The sequence below is a fragment of the Galleria mellonella genome, unplaced genomic scaffold, assembly GCF_026898425.1.
Source record: "Galleria mellonella isolate WM207_F2 unplaced genomic scaffold, CSIRO_AGI_GalMel_v1 utg172, whole genome shotgun sequence".
Taxonomy (NCBI): domain Eukaryota; kingdom Metazoa; phylum Arthropoda; class Insecta; order Lepidoptera; family Pyralidae; genus Galleria; species Galleria mellonella.
This window is the reverse complement of record NW_026442015.1, coordinates 4,478,242-4,497,624: the sequence shown is the minus strand read 5'-3', so window position 1 is coordinate 4,497,624 and position 19,383 is coordinate 4,478,242. Positions and strand designations below refer to the sequence as shown.

At 35.3% G+C, this 19,383-nt stretch overlaps 2 protein-coding genes across 11 annotated transcripts in view; one reads left to right on the top strand and one right to left on the bottom strand.

Moving 5' to 3' along the window:
- Positions 1-19,383, bottom strand: part of LOC113514430 (serine/threonine-protein kinase BRSK2) — a 58,190-nt gene that overhangs the window by 25,444 nt on the left and 13,363 nt on the right. For 7 of the 10 annotated variants that reach the window (XM_052893020.1, XM_052893024.1, XM_052893021.1 and 4 more), the window contains exons 3-16: positions 18,109-18,203; positions 17,697-17,782; positions 16,951-17,091; positions 15,173-15,323; positions 9,546-9,662; positions 8,869-8,967; positions 8,306-8,440; positions 7,821-7,885; positions 6,648-6,780; positions 6,271-6,344; positions 4,163-4,239; positions 3,279-3,344; positions 1,906-1,977; positions 731-829 (exon numbers count right to left, since the gene is read on the bottom strand). In XM_052893020.1, coding sequence (XP_052748980.1) covers positions 731-829; positions 1,906-1,977; positions 3,279-3,344; positions 4,163-4,239; positions 6,271-6,344; positions 6,648-6,780; positions 7,821-7,885; positions 8,306-8,440; positions 8,869-8,967; positions 9,546-9,662; positions 15,173-15,323; positions 16,951-17,091; positions 17,697-17,782; positions 18,109-18,203 — 1,410 coding nt within the window. The remainder of the gene's footprint in view (positions 1-730; positions 830-1,905; positions 1,978-3,278; positions 3,345-4,162; positions 4,240-6,270; positions 6,345-6,647; positions 6,781-7,820; positions 7,886-8,305; positions 8,441-8,868; positions 8,968-9,545; positions 9,663-15,172; positions 15,324-16,950; positions 17,092-17,696; positions 17,783-18,108; positions 18,204-19,383) is intronic. The other 3 variants (XM_052893026.1, XM_052893030.1, XM_052893025.1) reach the window with 2 other exon arrangements.
- Positions 10,565-13,709, top strand: LOC113519163 (kinesin-like protein KIF23). The gene has a single exon (XM_026904218.3). It carries the CDS (start codon positions 10,783-10,785, stop codon positions 13,402-13,404), a length of 2,622 nt encoding a protein of 873 aa, XP_026760019.1. The 5' UTR covers positions 10,565-10,782; the 3' UTR covers positions 13,405-13,709.

Here is a 19,383-nt window from a genome sequence, read left to right as displayed (position 1 = left end):
ATGTAAATATTGACATTTGAGAACCGAATGTAAAGTATCACACACAAGCCCAAGAGGTTTAAGTGGTACTAAAAAATCCAGTTTTTTTTAATGTATCTATGCAAGCTAATTAAATAAAAAAAAATCAAAAGGTTTTGACTAAAGAATATTATACTCCTCTGGTCGGACTGCTACCGAAGATATTTCCTCACAAACACGAATAGAGCACCACGTCTGTATTTGGTCACACACATTGAAAGAAAGTTGGAGAGGCATGCCATGTTAACGTAGACAAATTATATGGGCCTTTCTATAGTTTATGGGAGTCTTTACTTGTCAGTCTAGTTTCTAACAACATAGACTTTATTCTTTTCATTTGACCTCCCTATACGACATGACACCTGATGTTTCCTTTATCTATCCCACGTCCTTGTTCCCTTTCCTCTTTTGCCCTCTATTTTTCTTTCTATGCTCTTAAAAAATCGTCATGTCGTATAAGGTGGCCCAGTATTTTGCCTCTTTTATTCTCTATTGATTTTATTAATGTTCTTTTCTCTTTCACCCTTTTGAAGACTTAACATAGACTACGGGTCTACTTTCTCATAAATCATAAGTGTGTGGCTCACCTGATGGTAAGTGACTACCGCCGCCCATGGTCACCCACAACACCAACGACATTGCAGGTGTGCTGCCGGCCTTTTAAAAAGGAATGATGATGAGCATGATGATGATGATGATGATGTAAACATACCTCTATGTGATTGTGACGGACTGTGAGGTCTCACGGCGACCGAGGAGCCCATTATTGGTGATTCGTTTATTATAATCACCGCTTCACCCGGCTCGCCGCCTGTAACGTACAGAATTACGAGTTTCATTGAAAATGGTACAGTATAATATAGTATTAATTTAGGGTTCTGAAAAGATATTTTATTTATTTATGTATTAAGGCACACTAGCAGTACATATATAATGAATAAAAAAAAAAAACTATACAAAACTAAATCTGATACAAGTACTTATAAAAAGCGAGCACAACATACAGAATTTAATTGACGTACTTTAACTACTAAATTTACTTGAATTAAATTTACTATTTTATGCGATATCAAAATAGGAAGAGGTTCCATTCATGACTCTGAGACTTTATTACGTTGCCAATTGAAAAACCGATTTTGATAATTCCTTTTGTAATAGATATGTTAACTCCGTAATGTATTACTTTAATTACACTTATCCTTGTGTCAGCCCCATTTTATTTGGAGATTCAAGCTACCGTTCCTTTGCGGAGAAAAAGACAGCTTGCTACGAAACAAAATGGAGAACATACGATTCCGCGTTCGAAATTCAAATAATTTCAATGTAATATATACACAGAACATCTCGTCACCAATAAGTGTGTTTTGACATCAAAGAAAACGCCGCTATTTTTTGCGAAGCGAAATATATTTGTAAATTAATATGCAAACAAGCATACGGCCCACCTGATGGTAAGCAATTACCGTAGCCTATGAACACCTGCAATAATAGGGACAATTACATGCGCCTTGCCGAATCTGAAGAAATCTCAATACTTTTCTTGAAGAACCCCATGCTGTAATATTCTTGGAAAAACCTCAACACGGAGCTCACTGTATAACCTGAGCATTCTTGGGAGGGAACATCTCTAAAACTGCGCAGTACACGACCGTCTAGGCTCTAAGATATTGGAGGGTGAACTCTCTGTCGGCGGAGAGCTGTACGATGGTAGAAATGTATTAACCAATCTTTTGCGTTTGCTTTATGTATTATTTTTTTTACCATTTATGTTATCTCGCTTTTTATGTATATCTACGAGTATATATGTTATAATTTGTATGCTGTAAGTAATGCAAATAAATTATCTATGTATCTATTTATCTTTTCTTATTGAAGCTTCAAACTCACTTATATTAAGGCTGATTGTGGGTCCCGTGGAATTAGCCCTTTGATGGTGGTGTTCACGAACGGACGGTGATGCTGGGAACATTTAAAGGAAGATTATTTTTAATTTATTTATTTATTTATTCAATAATACAAATATGTGTACATGGCGGACTTAATGCTAAAAGCATTCTCTCCCAGTCAACCATAGGGAAGTGTCAGAATACTCGAATGCGGTACTACTAATTATTGATATACATACATACATACTAAAATTACATATATAAACGAATAAATATATATGAATAACAAATACACTTACACATATATGATATATATACTATATTATACACGAAATTGAGAACAATATAAAGCGCTTACTGCTCGGATAAAAATAAAAAGTGAGCGTGAACGCTTTTTTGATAGACGGTTTAGTTGGTTGTCTCTTAATGGCATCAGGAAGCGCGTTCCAGAGTCGTGAAGAATGTAGGAGAAAAGAGTTTGAAGCGTAACCAGTACGGTGAGAGGGGAAAGATAATTGGAGAGTATTATTGGAACGAAGGTTACGTTCGTGAGTTTCAAAAAGATACTGGAATTTACTCCTTAAGTTAAGGGGATAATAATGTCAAGGGAGTGATAAGGCACGTCTTAGTTTTATAAAAATACTAGCTTTTTCCCGCCCGACTTCTTACGCGTGGATTTTGGAAGCTCTGGATGGCGTATCATAATAAATCATACACCAAATTATGAGTTATATATAAATACTGTATTCTTTGCTGATGTCGATACAAACATACAGACAGACAAAAAAATCTTTAAATTATTGTTTTTCATTGTATTGATCTTATTAAGAACATATCATCCTGATATTTATATTAAAAGTTCCAAAGCATACAATTTGTATATATATATATATATATATATATATATCACTATTTCAGAACATTTAAAATCTATCTTATACATAAGTTTAGTAGATACTAGGTTAATATAATAATAACAATAAAATATATTGTTATTTCTAAAGACAGTGATCCCTCTATAATTATTTATATTAATACTTTACTCACGTTTTTAAATACAATAACGTATAAACTCACGATAGAGAGATACTCTTTTTATTTCCTCCAAAAGATTACTGTAGTGAATTTATCATAGATACAAACAGTTACAAGAAATGTTCACACTGAGAAAACAATGGGCGACCTTATCACTAAAAGCGATCTCTTCCAGGCAACCTTTGGCTTTTCCAACCAGCCAACCTATCGCTTTTAGAAGCTCTTGATGAGAGAGAGGATGGAGAGGAGTAATTATAAACAGTTTGATCGGAGATACGATGAACATTATTTTTGAAGTTATTATGCAATGAAGATAGTTTTAACCATTGATGTACATACCTAATGGAGACCCAGGAGTGGCGGGCGTGCCTCCGAGGGACGAGACCCGATGCGGCGTGTGACCAGCTGCAATAATTGTTAATATTAGTAAAAAAAAAACTTATTTACACGCTATAGTGAGTCCTTTACCGTCCACGCTGCTAGATTGTGGAAATCCCTTCCTATGCCTTTCTGTGAGAGTCAATCCTTAAATATTTTTAAGAGTACATTTAAACGCATCGACTGTCCTAATGAACATGTTTTATTTATATGATATGTGTACCTGTATGTATATATGTTTGTATGTATACAATTAAACATAATATATTTGGTTATGTATAGATGTAAGTTTGCCTAAGTCTTTTTGTTTGTAAATTGTCACAGTATTGTACATCACACTATCAGCTGACATCGATGTTCTTTTCCACTTTGGATTTTCTGGACGAGAACTCTTGTAGAGTTAAGCTCGGCTTTGTACATTTGTTTTCCACTGTCATATTTCTGTATGTATTATTAGTGTGTATAATAAAATATAAATAAATAAATTATATCTAAATATAATATTAATATTGCACAATATACAATATCACAGTAGAGCTGGTATTGTCTTATCGAAATAAGAATAAAAAGAAAAAAATAAAAATAAAAAACTAATCGTAAGAAAGTGTCTCTCCATCTGATATCGTATATTTAGAATCATTCATTTAACTTGGAAGACTAAAACTGGCCATAGTCAATTTTAAGTGTTTCTGATACAAACAAAATCCAAAATGCCTTTTGAATCATTCAGTTCATTTATGAAAATGGTAGAAAATCCGTTTGGTAGTTTTTGGATTTATCTCATTCAAACAGACAGACTCGACGGAAAAACTTTTTACGTACATATAATATGCAGTAGTACTAACCTGGTGGACTTGCCGGCAACTGTGGCGAACTCCTACCCTCTGGGCGGCGACCCGACGCTGACCTGCTGCGACCAAACCTGTCCTCAATCTCTTTATGTTACAACCGTCCACTACAGCGCTAACGATACCACTACGCTATCAACGACAAGCATTGTTGACATACTGGCAGCTTTTATAACCATAATAATAATATTATAGACCCTTTTATATTTTTTTAAATTTCGAATTATTTTTATTCAATTATTAAATATCATGAAAAGAACATAAGATGTAAAAAATTTGAGAAGAACGCTAAGAGATGGCGCTAATCAGACGATTTAGATGTATACATTTTCTCTGCCAATTACAAAAAGGTTCTAAATTTAAATATCATTGCTGAGTGCATGTTACTTGATACCTTCACCAATTTCAATTATTATTGTTACAATTAATATACATAGCTCCATACTAATGTTCTGATGAATGTAGTTCTTTATGTAAGTTTTTAATTTTAAATTATTAGGAGTACAAATAAGTTTCCGCCGTTTTATTGTGGATGGCGCGGCACGGAGTTTCGGTTAGCTTTCGCAGATGATAACCGGCTTAAAAAATAGTTTCGACATTCAAGACCAACATAACCTATTAATATTATTGATTTGATATTGGTAAAATATAATTTTTATAACTTGAAAATGTCAAAATTTGAGCCAAATAAGCGTCATTTGCGGGAAATATTAATTTACTTCTTTAATTTAAAGAAATCTGCTGCTAAGGCGCATCAATTGCTCGTAGAAGCATATGGTGAGGGTGCTTTGAGTGAGAGAACGTGTCGAGAGTGGTTTCAAAAGTTTAAAAACGGTGATTTCGACGTAGAAGACAAAGATCGCAGTGGAAGGCCAAAAATTTACGAGGATGCAGAATTGGAGGAATTATTGGAGGAGGATTCATCTCAAACACAAAAAGAACTTGCTCTAACATTAGAAGTCACTCAGCAAGCAGTCTCACATCGTTTAAAATCATTAGGAATGATTCATAAACAAGGAAATTGGGTTCCGTACGAATTAAAGCCGAGAGATATTGAACGCCGATTATGCTTAAGTGAAATGCTGCTAGCTAGACATAAAAAAAAGGGTTTTTTACATCGTATCGTAACTGGTGATGAGAAGTGGATACATTATGACAATCCAAAAAGAAAAAAATCATGGGGATTACCTGGCCACGCGTCAACATCAACAGCAAAACCGAATATTCACGGAAAAAAACTTATGCTGTGTATTTGGTGGGATCAGCTAGGTGTAGTGTATTATGAGTTGCTTAATCCGAGCGAAACAATTACTGGAGCCCTCTATCGAACACAATTGATGAGATTGAGCCGAGCTCTGAAAGAAAAACGCCCTCAATACTATTCTAGACACGAAAAAATTATTCTTCTGCATGACAATGCTCGTCCACATGTTGCGGCTCGCGTAAAAAAGTACTTGGAAACACTTGATTGGGAAGTGTTACCCCACCCGCCGTATTCACCAGACATTGCACCGTCCGATTATCACCTGTTTCGGTCCATGGCACATGCTCTGACGACGCAGCGGTTTACATCTTATGAGGATACCAAAAATTGGGTTGATTCGTGGATAGCCTCAAAAGACAAGGAGTTCTTCAGACGTGGAATTCGAATGCTGCCTGAGAGATGGGAAAAAGTGGTTGCAAGTGATGGGCAATATTTTATATAAATCTATATTACCGTTCTTCTATAATAAATATGTAATTTGTGTTAAAAAACGGCGGAAACTTATTTGTACTCCTAATATCTCTGTATATTAGGTACGGTACAAATACTACAGAGTAATACACTAAGAGTGTATCTATAGCTACATAAAATAAAATAAAATAATATATAAAAAAATTGTTTTAATAAAACAGATCTATTACTATTAATCACAATAATAATTTACTTTTAATCTGCTTATTAAGAACGAAAAACAGTCTATGGGTTCGATTTCTATATAAATGTATTTCCATCATACATATGAAATTCGGATATATGACTTCGGAAAAGGTTTCATAAAAGATCTCTGGTATCAAGAGTCATAAATATAATTAAAAAAAAGAAAATTAAAATAATATTGTACCTAAACTGTGATCTTCGTGGCGTAATAGGTGACCCCTCGCTGATCTGACCGAAGTGTGCTGACTGGCCATTTACCTAAGTCATAAACAAACATTATGATTTTTTAATTAAACAACAAAAGTAAATATTTTATGAGACCCTATTAATACTAGTTTTATGGAATGGTTTCGTTAATAAACTTATTTTATATCGCTAGAAATATACAGGTCAAGGTTTATGCGGTCTTACCTGGAAGTCATCACGACATTATCATCGCTACAATGGGTCTAACTAACTTCATTTTGACCCTATACTCATGTCTATTGTATTTCGTTAGCATAAGCAAGCAGGAGTCCTTCAATTAAAATAAGAGTTGCATATAATTGCAGCCGTACTGACCCGGCACGTGTCTAGCCGCTTGCGCGGCGCGTCCGGCGCGGCGGCCGCCAGAGGGCGCGGCTCGTCGTCCCGCGCCGGCCGCCGCCGCTTGCGCTCCAGCAGCAAAAAGTATATAACCTTCTCCGTGTTATGGCTGCAAGTAGTAATAATAACGATTTATTTATAAAAACCTGTTATTGAGTTTTTATCTTTACAGTTTTTTTTATTATTATAAAATTTTCTAGCTCTTGGTTTTCTTTAATAAAAAAATAAATACCACTCACATATTACACAACGCCATCTAGTGTCAAACTAAACAGAGTTTGTACTAAGGTTACTAAATAATCGATAGACATATTTAAACATTTTACTGAAATAGGTGTTACTGTTGTGTATATGAAAACGAATATTTGTATTGTGCGGGAATCGAATGCACGACAATGGGAAGTTAAAGAGATAATATAATTATTTATAGCGATAAATTATAATATAATAAAATTGTAACCAGACGATATCAGTGCATGTGAAATATTCAAGAAAAATTTATATTAAAGCTCTTAATAAGAGCAATAAGTTTTAGATATTGTGCCTGTATGAATGTTTGTTCCGGCATCGTGCAAAAACAATGCACCAAATTTTTTGCAGTTTTTACAGTTATATTCCTGAAGGTGTAACTCAAAAATTAATACATGTTAATACGCCTTTTTTATACAACTTAGAATAGCAAACAAGCTGACAGCCCACCTGATGGAAAATGGTAACCGTCACCTATAGACATGAGCAGTACCATGGACATAACAGTACACACACATACTGTTTCGCCCATAATACCCCCCATGCGTTGCCATTCCTGAGGACTCAGGTGTTATTCCTCTGTACCCTGTAAATTCACGCCATATCCCACCCTTCAAACCGAAACACAGCCATGCAAACACAACTGCTTCACGGTTGAAACACGAATGGGACAGAGGTACCCAAGCAATCGACTTTTGTACAAAGTCTCCCTCTGGTAAAAGTCTCCATCTATTTCTGGTGATATATAATTTATATTAATATCTATATCTGGTAAAAGTCTCCATCTATCTGTTGGTTTACCTACATTCGAAATTCACGTGTACGTAACACATATTGGCACAGTTTACTATCTCACGTTTGTACTGGGCATCATTAGGAGAATAACAGAAATGTACTTACTGCGGACTGAGTAGCTCTTGTATTAACTTGTCGCGTTGTTTGAAACAACCTAAACTGCAAATGGCCTGCGAAAATAAAAAAAAAAAGAGAACTTTATTTGTGTAATAGATAGATATAAACAGTATAATGCATTTTCTCATTGTTATATTGAATATAATATAAATAACAACCAATCATCTGTCAAGGATGGCAAATATTGGCTTAACCTCCCTTATGAGGGAAGCCTATGTTCAATAGTGAATAATAAACAGCTGATATGATGATGATTGTATTATAAATTATAAAGTTTTATCACTATTACCTCTTGGCACTTTACACTCCACCAATTGTTATGAAATTTGGTATACCTACACATAGTTGGCATTTATTGGCTATGAAAAATGATATAAGTTACTTTTTTTCTAATTGGAACTACTCCAACATAAAACTACATACTACTACAGACAGGTAACAACTGATATAATAATAGTTTATGGTGTAGGTACCTGTAAAACATCAGGGTCGATGGCCTCAGCAGATGGCAGTACCCTCGTCTGCACCACCTCCATCATGGGTAACTCCTGTTCCAGCTCGCCGCGACCACCCGCCGTCACCCACGGGTGCCGTGTGATTTCTGCTAACTGAATTTGTAAACATTTTTTTTTAACACAAACTGTTTTTGACTACTGATAGAAAAAATGATTTTAGATTATACCTTTTGCATCTTATAGCTGTCATTGATATCTTTAAAACAGATGGACTATTTTTAATGTGGTTTATTTATTAGATTATTAATTATATAAACTAATATGATTGGCAGATAAACCACTCATAGCAGACTATTTATTTAGCTAGAATGACTTAAAATTTAGATAATAGTAGAGATGAAAATGTTAATGGTAATTTAATTTTAGAGAAACATTTAGAGAAATGCCACCTTAGAACCGATCCTAGTATCAGAAGGAACATTCATGAATATATTAAAAACGTTAGAAAAAGTTCTAATACGACATGAAACTTTCAGTACAATTTTCTTTTTAAATTGTTTGAAAAATAAGGAATCATTTACCGTCATCCTCTTTTCTGGGTTGACTTCTATCATCCCCCGAAGCAATTGCTGGCAATCTGGTGGCACAAAGTGTGGCACATGGAACATACCACGCTTCACCTGTGGAGACAATGATATTAATATATTAAAATAATAGAAAAGTAACACCAAAAACATATGTAATACTATAAAAGCCTTTTGTATCATATTTTATTAGTCAATAAAGTTTAAATACATGAATAAACTACAAAATGAATTCTAATTTATGCAAATATAGATGCAATTTCAATTTCTTTAACTTCAATTTCAATATTTATATTAATCTCTATAGAGTATTGTTTGTTTAGGATGACCAATGACTTATGTTTGAATATAGAATGCTATTTTTTTAAATAGGTGAAAATAGAATGGCTAGCTGCTATATACTGATGGGTCACCAGTGAGGGATAGGTTTAGATGAAAGCAGATCAATTGGCCCATAATGACAAATTTTACAAAACTCAACTATAATGGTTTCTGGGGGGAACCCCGTGAAGATCGACCTGAGAGGGAATTATATATATATATATAGCAACGGGCCTTTTAGACTTTCAATACTAACAATCCTTTCCTTCTGACAATCTTATTGAATGAATTTTATTAAGTGCTTCTGAAAGAACCTTATAAAATAAACGATTTATTAATAACTAACTACTTACCTTTTCCAATAATTGACGCAAATTATCGTCGTCAAAGGGCAAAGCCCCGACGAGTAGTGCATAGAGTATGACACCACAAGACCACACGTCCGCTCTGCGTCCATCATATTTTTCACCCTAAAATAAAATTGAAACGAGTTTATAATTAATATCTCATTACCGGCTTATTACAAATCGTAATCACAACAAAATAATGAGAATGACCGTGACCGTGATTTAGTGATATGAGGTTTGTTTGTTTACATTTTCAATTATTTGACATTTAATTTTTCAATAGTGGCTAAACGTACGTTACTACGTTTCGATTTAAGAACGATAACATAGTTTAAAAAATTATATATGTAACAACAAAAATGTCTCTAAGTTCAGAATAAATTAGCATATAAATTTAGATACGTAGTAATAAAGTTATAGAGTTAAGTAAGTATTTGCAAATGAATTCTAACAGTAAAGTGATCTCGGAATAGTCTATGCTTATAACGAAATGCTTAATAATATACGTTAAAAAATTGCCTACTTTCTAAAATCTTACTTTATTGCAGGGTAATTTGTATATTAACAAAATACCACAAATAAAGAAGTATCATATATTCCGCAAAAATTAACAACTTCAATCGTAAGAAAATTAATAATAATGTCAACAACTTTATCAATTAAACGAGGAATTATCATTATCAGTTCAGAATTAGCGAAAATACAAATACCATTGAATTGAAAAATACCTTATGTGACGTATTACTGGAAGTCACTTGAATATGACATCCTTATAAAATGTAGTATAATATCTGTGCTAATGATAAAATAGGAAACACAAAAATGGCAAAATAAAATAACGTAAATATAAAAAGCGATATCATATTTTATTGTAAAAACAAATTTTATTAATATGATATTTATAGGTGCATTGTATTTATTACATAGCAACATTTTTTTTCTTACAAATGTCAGAGCGAGCTCGTTGGGTTTGACATTTAAAATCCAACCAAATTTAATAGTAAACGGTGTCTGAGACCGGTATGAGACAGCTTTATATAAAACGCTTTAATAAAAAGGGATAACATCGCGAACCGGTACCTACATAATTTATCTAATTTAAGTAGTCAATTTTATTTTACAACTGACTGTTTTATTTGACGGTGACCGTTGCTTTGAAAAAGTTTCGTTTACCCGAATGCTTGTTGTGAACTAAATACGCGAGAAATAGTATTTTTAGTGAAGTTACATTTTAGACGTGACAATGAAGTCGGCAAAATCTAAACAGAGACTGAACGAAATGCGAACGCCGGCTCGAAGTAAGCAAAATCTAGTGAGTGGAGATCGTGATCCTGTCTACGTATTTTGCCGTCTTCGACCTATGCAAAGGGATGCTGATGTGCCTTGTGTAAAGATATTATCCCCTACTACAGTTCTAATGTCCCCACCATCAACTGCATTGAGTTATAGAAATGAAAATAACAAAACGATGAAGTACACTTTCAAGGAAGTATTCCCGCCCGAAACTTCTCAACAAGAAGTTTTTGATAAAGTAGCTTTGCCATTAGTGGAAGGTTTGATCAAAGGAAAAAATGGTCTACTATTCACTTACGGTGTTACTGGCAGTGGAAAGACATTTACCATGACGGGAGAGCCAAACAACTGTGGCATATTGCCACGGTGTTTAAACATAATTTTTAAGACGATTAACGACTATCAAGCACACAAATACGTGTTTAAACCAGATAAAATGAATATGTTCGATATTCAAACCGAGGCTGAAGCCATGTTGGAAAGACAACAGGAGTTGCACAAATTTAAAAGTGGAAGAAAAAATAATTCAAATCCTGATTTGGCTATGTCATCCACAGATATCACAAAAATTGAAGGGCTCAATGAAGATAATCAATATGCTGTTTTCGTAACATATGTTGAAATCTACAACAATAGTGTCTTTGATTTATTGGAAGATGGTCCACCGATAACTAAAAATTTACCTGTGAAAATAATTCGAGAAGATGGGTCTCATAACATGTATGTACATGGTGTGACTGAGATAGAGATAAAGTCTGCTGATGAAGCGTTTGATGCTTTCTATCTTGGTTTGAAACGAAAAAGAATGGCACACACAAATTTAAATGCCGAATCAAGTAGAAGCCATTCAGTGTTCACAATTAGACTGGTGCAGGCACCAGTAGATGCGGAAGGTGAAGCTGTGATACAGAATAAGAAATTTCTTTCAGTTAGCCAACTAAGTTTGGTTGATTTAGCTGGCAGTGAAAGAACAAATAGAACTAAGAATACTGGACAGAGATTAAGGGAAGCAGGTAATATAAACAAGTCTTTAATGACACTCAGAACATGTCTTGAACTTTTAAGAGAAAATCAGATCAGTGGTGCTAATAATATGGTTCCATACAGAGAGTCAAAGATCACTCATCTGTTTAAAAATTTCTTTGAAGGCGAAGGTCAAGTACGTATGATTGTTTGTGCTAATCCAAGAGCTGAAGATTACGATGAAACACTTCAGGTTATGAGGTTTGCTGAATTAGCTGCTGAAGTAGAAGTCACTAAGGCACAAGTTACAGACATTGGTGCAACTATTGGTCTTATGTCTGGTAGACGTAAAGCTAATAGATTATTTACAACAGCAAAGGAAAATTTGGCTAGACCTGAAGCAAGGGATCTAGAATTAGATTTAGGACTGGTTTACAGCCTGGGGCCAGATTTCCCCAATTTAGAACTGAAGAGTGCACAAGCTGCTCATATTACTAAGGAATTAATGGCTCATTTAGAAATGAGAATTAATAGGAGAGAAGCATTAAAAAGAAGTAAGGCTTTAAAAGATGAAAGGTTTAGGTCTTCATTATTGGAATTAGAAAAAGAAACATTAGAATTAAGAAGTGAAAACCTATCTTTACGTGGGCAGTTGAATGCTGCAGAACAAAGGATAAGAGCTTTGGAGGACCGTCTTACAGCTACTGAAAATGCATCATTAACTAATCAAAGAAAGTTAACTGAGATTACTGAATACACATCACAATTGAAAAGAGAGTTACAAGAAAAAGATCTGCTATTAAACCAGAATAAATTAGAAAAAGAAAAGCAAAAGAAGATTCTGGAACGAAAATATAACAATAAAATTGCTGCCGAACATGAAAAAGCTAGAGAGATCCATTCTGAGAATGAGCGATTGAAAAATGCTAAGAAGGAGCAGGAGAAGATACTGATGGTCATAGACCAAGCTCTAAAAGGTGATCGCGGAGATAATGTTGATTATCCAAAGAGTACAGGCGATGTGGCAGCTCAGACCACCCGAGACTTTACACCTGGGTCAACGCCGAGAGCACTTCCTGCTCACTTGTTAACACCATTCAGTGCAGCTCAGACTAGAGACACTCCAGCTTCGTCACGTCGCGGTATCGCAGTTGCGAACCCCAGACATAGACGATCCTTGTCCGCAGATGGTCGAGGATGGGTGGAGCATGCTCCTAACAAGATAGTTCCAATGGGTACAGTCATGAAGCCAAGTATAGTCAACAGCAAAATTGTTAACAAACTTAAAAGTGTTAAGGACATTGCTAATTCGAAGACTTCCAAGTATTGTTTGATATCACAAGAGCAGGATACAGATGGAGAGCTAGAGACTAAACTTTATAAAGGTGATGTTGTACCCACTTGTGGTGGTGGAGCTCAAGTTATATTCAATGATGTTGAGATGCTTAAACAGTTTTCTCCTACAAGAGAATCAAACCAGTCGAACCGTACTTCTGGGCCTTCCTGTGCTCGGCACTCCAGCAAGAAAAGAGATACAACTCATTCTCCCCCACAGACACCATCCAATGCAAGTAAAAAGCAAAGAATAATAATGTTAGATGACGATTAATTTAATTTAATTTTTTGACTAATTGTAACACATTAATACACATAATATCAATTTCTTTTTGAGTATAATGTACAAATTATGTACCTTTGATTGCTTAATTTATAAGTTTCTGGGCATTATGCCTTTAAAGTGTCTATTATTCAATCATAATTGTAAAGTTCTTGTATTGTTGTATAATTAAATGTCTTAAAAATATTTTTATTGTATTGGTATTTGTAGATAATTTTTTTTTTTTATACAACTTAGAATGGCAAACAAGCTGACGGTCTACCTGATGGAAAGTGATAACCGTCGCCTATAAACATGAGCAGTACCATGGACATAAGAGTATACTGTTTCATCCATGATACCCCCCATGTGTTGCCATTCCTGAGGACTTAGGTGTTAGTCCTCTGTACCCAGTAAATTCACGCCATATCCCACCAGAGGGAGACTTTGTACAAAAGTCGATTGCTTGGGTACCTCTGTCCCATTCGTGTTTCAACCGTGAAGCAGTTGTGTTTGCATGGCTGTGTTTCGGTTTGAAGGGTGGGATATGGCGTGAATTTACTGGGTACAGAGAAATAACACCTGAGTCCTCAGGAATGGCAACACATGGGGTGTATCATGGGCGAAACAGTATACTTTGTTATGCTCATGTTTATAGGCGACGGTTACCACTTTCCATCAGGTGGGCTGTCAGCTTGTTTGCCATTCTAAGTTGTATAAAAAAAAACTTAACGTTCCATTTTGTATAAATGATATTCCATTTTTTATTTTTATTTTTTTTTTCTAAGGAAGATCAGCACCAAAAATCGGTATTCTTATATGGTATCTTCACGCTTAGGCCCTTGTCTGGTAGGTAGAGAGAACCAAGTGTCTAACTCCTTATCATTATTATTCTTACATCTCTTACTCCCACCTCTTTCATAAACCGTCTTGCAAGCACGCCGGATACGAAGGCAAATATTTTTTAAACATACCTCGTTCTATATACATATATAATTGTTATACATTGTATAGAATATTATATTTATTGTTTATCTAATACTATATTTATCTTGCTTGTCTTATGTAACGATGATTATTAGATTTGTAATATGTATGTATATTTTACTGAACTAGGTGTTATCTTGCGGAAGTCCATATCACTGGTTTGTTAATTAGAATTATTTTGTTTAATTCCGCTACCATTTGTATGTGTGCGACTGTCAACACTCAAAGAATGACTATTACTACCAGAATTTCCATAACCTTTCTATTAGCTATCAATCCCTTACGTATTTTGTTTCGCACGTTTTGCGACACTTGTTTCACCTCTAAACGAGGCATCTTCAGGCTAATTACCAGAGGGAGACTTTGTACAAAAGTCGATTGCTTGGGTACCTCTGTCCCATTCGTGTTTCAACCGTGAAGCAGCTGTGTTTGTATGGCTGTGTTTCGGTTTGAAGGGTGGGATATGGCGTGAATTTACTGGGTACAGAGGAATAACACCTGAATCCTAAGGAATGACAACGCATGGGGAGTATCATGGGCGAAACAGTATACTCTGTTATGTCCATGGTACTGCTCATGTCTATAGGCGACGGTTACCACATTCCATCAGGTGGGCCGTCAGCTTATTTGCCATTCTAAGTTATATAAAAAAAAATATTAGATTGTTGCTTGGAGTTTAGTGTTAACCGTTCGGCAGTTTGGGTTCCGAATGGTTAACACAGTGGTATGTGTCCAACTATTGGCGGTTTTGACTTTATACTCTTGTTCTCTGGGGTTTATATTGGAAACTCACCCGTATCACTTCGGGGCAGGCGTAATGTGGGCTGCCGCAGGACGTTTCGAGAAGAGAACCAGCCGGTTGGAGGGAAGCCATGCCGAAGTCCGCAATTTTTATGTTATTCCGTTCATCCAGTAGAAGATTCTCCGGCTTTAAGTCGCGATGGCTGGAAGTAAAACTTGAACATTTAACAACAAGGTGTCGACTCTATTTTTATGGGGAGAAGGGATTCTTAGCAATTGGGCTTAACAACCCCATTGCTAGCAATACGTCCTATTAGATTGACCTCCACGCGGTTTTCTCTGGAAACCATCCTGATTGATTTATTGTTGAATTTTTATCACGGTGGACTAACTAACCTGCCTTTTTTATTCTCACATATCATCCCTCACTGGTGCCCCACTAGTGTATATTGGTTAAAAAAATATTACTCTATTATTATGTAAAGAATCATCTGAGGCGCATTTTTTTTAAACTTATCTTTAAAATTTACATTTTGATATCACAGCGAAATACTTTTTAAGAACTTAGTAAGGGCCTATGTGAATTAAATTTCTTATAGATGTAAGTCAAAATTATTATAAATTTAGTTCATATTGGTGTATAAAACAACAATTACGTTAAACTATCAAATTAAAATATTAGGTTAATAGAAATGGTGATGATATCAGTCGTTAACAATCCACTGCTGAACATAGGCCTCCCCTTTGGGCATTTTGTCAGTAGTTGCCACGCTTAGCAGGCGGGTTGACAACCGCTGTTAGGCTTTGGTGTTGTTTTACAAGTGACGCTGTTACCCATCCCTCGGCCATTACGTTCCCTTAGTCGCTAAAGAAATGGCTTCAGAATCGACCCTAATGCCTCTTATTAATAAAGTTGTGAGTAAATGATATTTGGCCGTAGGGATTAGGAGTCCTAATAAGATTTTTTTAAAAGTATTCCTGTCTTTCTTTATGTATGTTTGTTTCGGTAAAACATAAATGTTTTAATATCTACTTTCATAATACACACGTACGAAGTCGCAGGCAAAATCTGGTATAAACTATAAATATTGGGTAGGCCATAGATTTAGTATTACGTATGATCTAAGGGGTGGACTATTTCTAGATATTGTTTTAACGTTCGTTACAAAAGAATGTTGTTTTAGTTTGAAGTTTTTATCTAATCTGTGTTTGTATGTAGTGTTCAATATACTGCCAAAGGATTTTTTTATGTAATTTAATTGAATACTTGTATAATAGGGACAGTTCCTAGGGGGGAAAGGGGTTCTTAGTAATGGAGACTGAGAATCTCATTGCTAGCAATATACCCAATCAGATCGACTTCCTCGCGGTTCTCCCTATAAACTATCATGGTTAATTCCTGATGAATTCATCATGATGGGCTAACTGGCCTGTTTTTATTCTCATCTATCACCCTTCACTGGTGCTCTGCCAGCGTATCCCGTTAGCGCAGGCGGGGTTACCATACCATTTTCACCCATCAAAAAAAAAAATAGGGGCAGTTCAAAGCACGTTCGATTTTTTTTTAATGAATGATAATGGAATAACTGGCTGGCGGGATACTAGTAAGGGATAATAAGCGAGAATAGATGTAGGTCACTTGGTCCATTGTGACAAATGAAGTACGATCATTTCCATAGAGAATTTAGTGGAGGTCGATCTGACTGGATATTTTTAACACGACAGGCTATTACGGGGACTGGAGTCTCCGTTACTAACATTTATTTTTCCTTAGCGTGTTTGATTAAGTTATAGATCGAGATATTATGAGTAAATTTGAAAAAACCTCACCATATGGAATGACTGTGACAGAAATCAAGCGCTGAAATTATTTGCCTAAAGAACCTGCGCGCCTCCTTTGGCGTTAGTCGGCCTTTCTTCACTAAGTAGTCGAATAGTTCACCACCACTCACATGCTCTAGTACTAGGTATCTGAAATATAATAAAAAAATTATAGCGGCTTTCAAAAAAAAAATGTAAAAACTTAATGCGTCCATATTTTTTATTCTATAATACGCAATTAGGTAGGCAATTCTTAACCAGTTTTGAATGATTCTTTTTGCAATCTATTACGGATTCTCTCCCTCTGTTAGTCCCATATTTATTCTGTAGTAAGTGAAGTTACTTAAGATATAAAGTTTACTAATAAATATTGAATTAAACTGTCTAAATTCAACTATTTTAAAGGTAATTCGTTAACAAAAGATCTCATCGTTCATCGATGCCCCTCATCCCGTGAAAAATATAATATACGGTGCCTCCTATAAAGGAATCCAATATCTCTAGGTTCTGACATTCACCAAAGTAGGTATAGGTGAACTATTTATATATATATTTTTTATTAGTTATTAGGCCTAGTATTGTCATCTGTGCTTGTTTTGTACATAATGTTGAATTTATACAATATTACTTTTTAAATTCATAGTGCTGTTAAGGTCTATAGGCGACGGTTACCACTTTCCATCAGATGGGCGGTGCTTGTTTGCCATTTTAATTATTAATAAAAAAGAAATTTATATATAAATTGGTTTACTTACAAGTATTTCTTATTTTCATATACATCAGACAAGCCTAATACGTGTGGGTGTTCTATCAATTTCATAATGGCTATTTCTCTTTCGACCTGTGGAAGCAAATTGATTAGTTTTATTCTCTGCTGAACACTGACATCTACTATCAAATAGAGGAATCGATCTAATAAATAAGTGTTGTGTGGCGTTAATAGATGGCGACTATAGCAGTCAAAATTTAAAATATTTTTCATTAAACACGATGATATCTTTTTAATTTATTTATTTAATAATTATTTATTCAATAACGAATTTCATACGTTTAAATTTTTTACGGGACTCTTAGTTATAAACATTATCTTAACATAAATCCAACAAGTAGCGCCATCTATAAGTCAGCTAAATTTAAAATAGTATAATTATAAAAAGTAATTTTTACCTTCATTAGAACAGATTCACTAAGTTTTTCTCTATTTATTATTTTTATAGCCACCTTCTTTCCCGTCACGCAGTGGACACCCAGCTTCACTAGACCTGGAACGAAAAAAGTTATTTTTAGTTTTCTCTTCCAATATTAGATTTTTTAAATAAATACACATCAACTAGTACCAAAAAGGGGGAAAGGGATTGTTAGCAATGGAGTTTGACAGCCCCATTGCTAGCAATATGCCTTATTAGGTCGACCTCCACGTGGTTCCCCCTGAAAACCATCGTGAACAATTCTTGTTAAATTCGTCACAATGGGCTAACTGACCTTCTTCATACTCACCTATCATCCTTCACTGGTGCCCCGCCGGTGTATAGCGATAGCGCGGGTAGGGTTACCATTCCATTATCATGCATTAAAAAAAAACTAGTACCAAAATAAGCAGAGTTGATATTGTGGAAACTAAACAACTTTACAAACCAATACAAAGGAACATACTTATGAATACAAATGTTTGTATTATGTGAAATTCAAACCCACGACCATCGTTAGGTACATTAGGCAATTTTTTTTTAATTGATGATAATAGAATGGTAATCCCGCCTGCGCTATTGGTATACACTGGCGGGGCACCAGTGAGAGGTGATAGGTGAGAATGAAAGGGTATCAGTCAGCCCATCGGGATTTTTTTTATGGGTGAAAATGGTTTGGTAACCCCGCCTGCGCTAACGGGGTTTGCTGGCGGAGTACCAGTGAAGGGTGACAGATGAGAATGAAAACAGGCCAGTTAGCCCATCATGATGAATTCATCAGGAATTAACCATGATAGTTTCCAGGGAGAACCGCGAGGAGGTCGACCTGGTTGAGTATATTGCTAGCAATGAGATTCTCAGTCTCCATTACTAACAATCCCTTTCCCCCATGCCCATCGGGATGAATACACCAGGAATTCAGCACGATGGTTTCCAGTGGGACCATGGGGAGGTGGACCTGATGAGGTATATTTGTTAACAAATGGACTGGTAGTCCGCATTACAATATATAACAATCCCTTCCCCCTAGATGAGGGCATCGGGAGACCTAGAATAACTATTATGACCAGACAGATCGTGTTCTATCCGAAATACGAGTCTAGAGTCTCCGAAACCAGCGTGCGTGAAAGAGACGAGTTATGAAAATGCAGAACATAAGAGATGAGACCTTTGACATTTTTAAGTAATATAGAATGGCAACCAAACAGAGGGCCCACCTGATGCAAAGTGGTAACTGTCGCCTACGAGTATAGAC